The following is a 1,003-nucleotide window of genomic DNA, read 5'->3' as shown; positions in this document are numbered from 1 at the left end:
CATATACATATAACATATACATATACATATACATATACACATATATATATATATATACATATACATATACATATACATATACATATTCATATACATATACATATACATATACGTATATAATATATATATATATATATATATATACGTACACTAAGCACGACTATTAATGGCGTACTGCCAGCTCTAGGCCTGCCATTATAGACGTACATATATACAAGTGGCACTTACAATTTTCAGGGCTTCTGTGTAGTTTTTAGGTAGCTTGACCTTCTCCCACAGGTTTTTAGGGGTGTGTGCTCGCTCGATGGTCTTCATATATAGGTAGCATATTCCATTCTCCTCTTTAATTGTCGCATACCGACTGTTGGCTAGTGGGCATGACTGGCGATTGCACTGGCCGGTAACGTTCATGGGATGCCTACAGAACGTCTCTGTCACGAGTCTGAGGAGTACACACGATTGGAGAATGAGTAAGCGTATGATGAATAAGCCCATCAGATAGGCTGCCAGGATGAAGTACTGACAGAATAGAATTAAATTACAACCCAAACCAAGCCCGTACTGGCCACTGCGTCCCAGTTTGTGCAGCATCTTAAGTTTTCGCCTGTAGTAGGGCTTCTACGTCCACGCAAACAAATGTTTCGTCTGCGAAACGTGCGCAGCCATAGCTGCAGCCCAATAGCAAGTGATAGCAAGTAGCCAAGCACCATGCAGGAACGGTGTTGACCATAGAACTCACTTATATATAGATGTATCGGGCTTATAATAGTACATGCATATATCTACGGGCTTATAATAGTACATGCATATTTATATCTACGGGCATAAAATAGTACATGCATATATCTACGGGCTTATAATAGTACATGCATATTGATATCTACGGGCTTATAATAGTACACGCATATATCTACGGACATTAATAGTACATGCATATAACTTCGGGCTTATAATAGTACATGCATATATCTACGGGCATATAATAGTCATATAATAGTACATA

At 38.3% G+C, this 1,003-nt stretch overlaps 1 protein-coding gene across 1 annotated transcript; it reads right to left on the bottom strand.

Annotated features, from left to right (window-relative positions):
* Positions 1-228: 228 nt before the first annotated feature.
* Positions 229-442, bottom strand: SARC_17183 (hypothetical protein; the record flags this gene model as incomplete). The annotated part of the gene is made up of 1 exon (XM_014288721.1): positions 229-442. A coding segment is annotated over one exon (214 nt), but the record flags the coding sequence as incomplete, so codon positions are not given.
* Between the last annotated feature and the right edge of the window lie 561 nt (positions 443-1,003).

Source organism: Sphaeroforma arctica, assembly GCF_001186125.1.
Source record: "Sphaeroforma arctica JP610 unplaced genomic scaffold supercont1.9965, whole genome shotgun sequence".
NCBI lineage: Eukaryota > Ichthyosporea > Ichthyophonida > Sphaeroforma > Sphaeroforma arctica.
The sequence above is the reverse complement of the archived record's forward strand: the minus strand, read 5'-3'. Positions and strand labels throughout refer to the sequence as shown.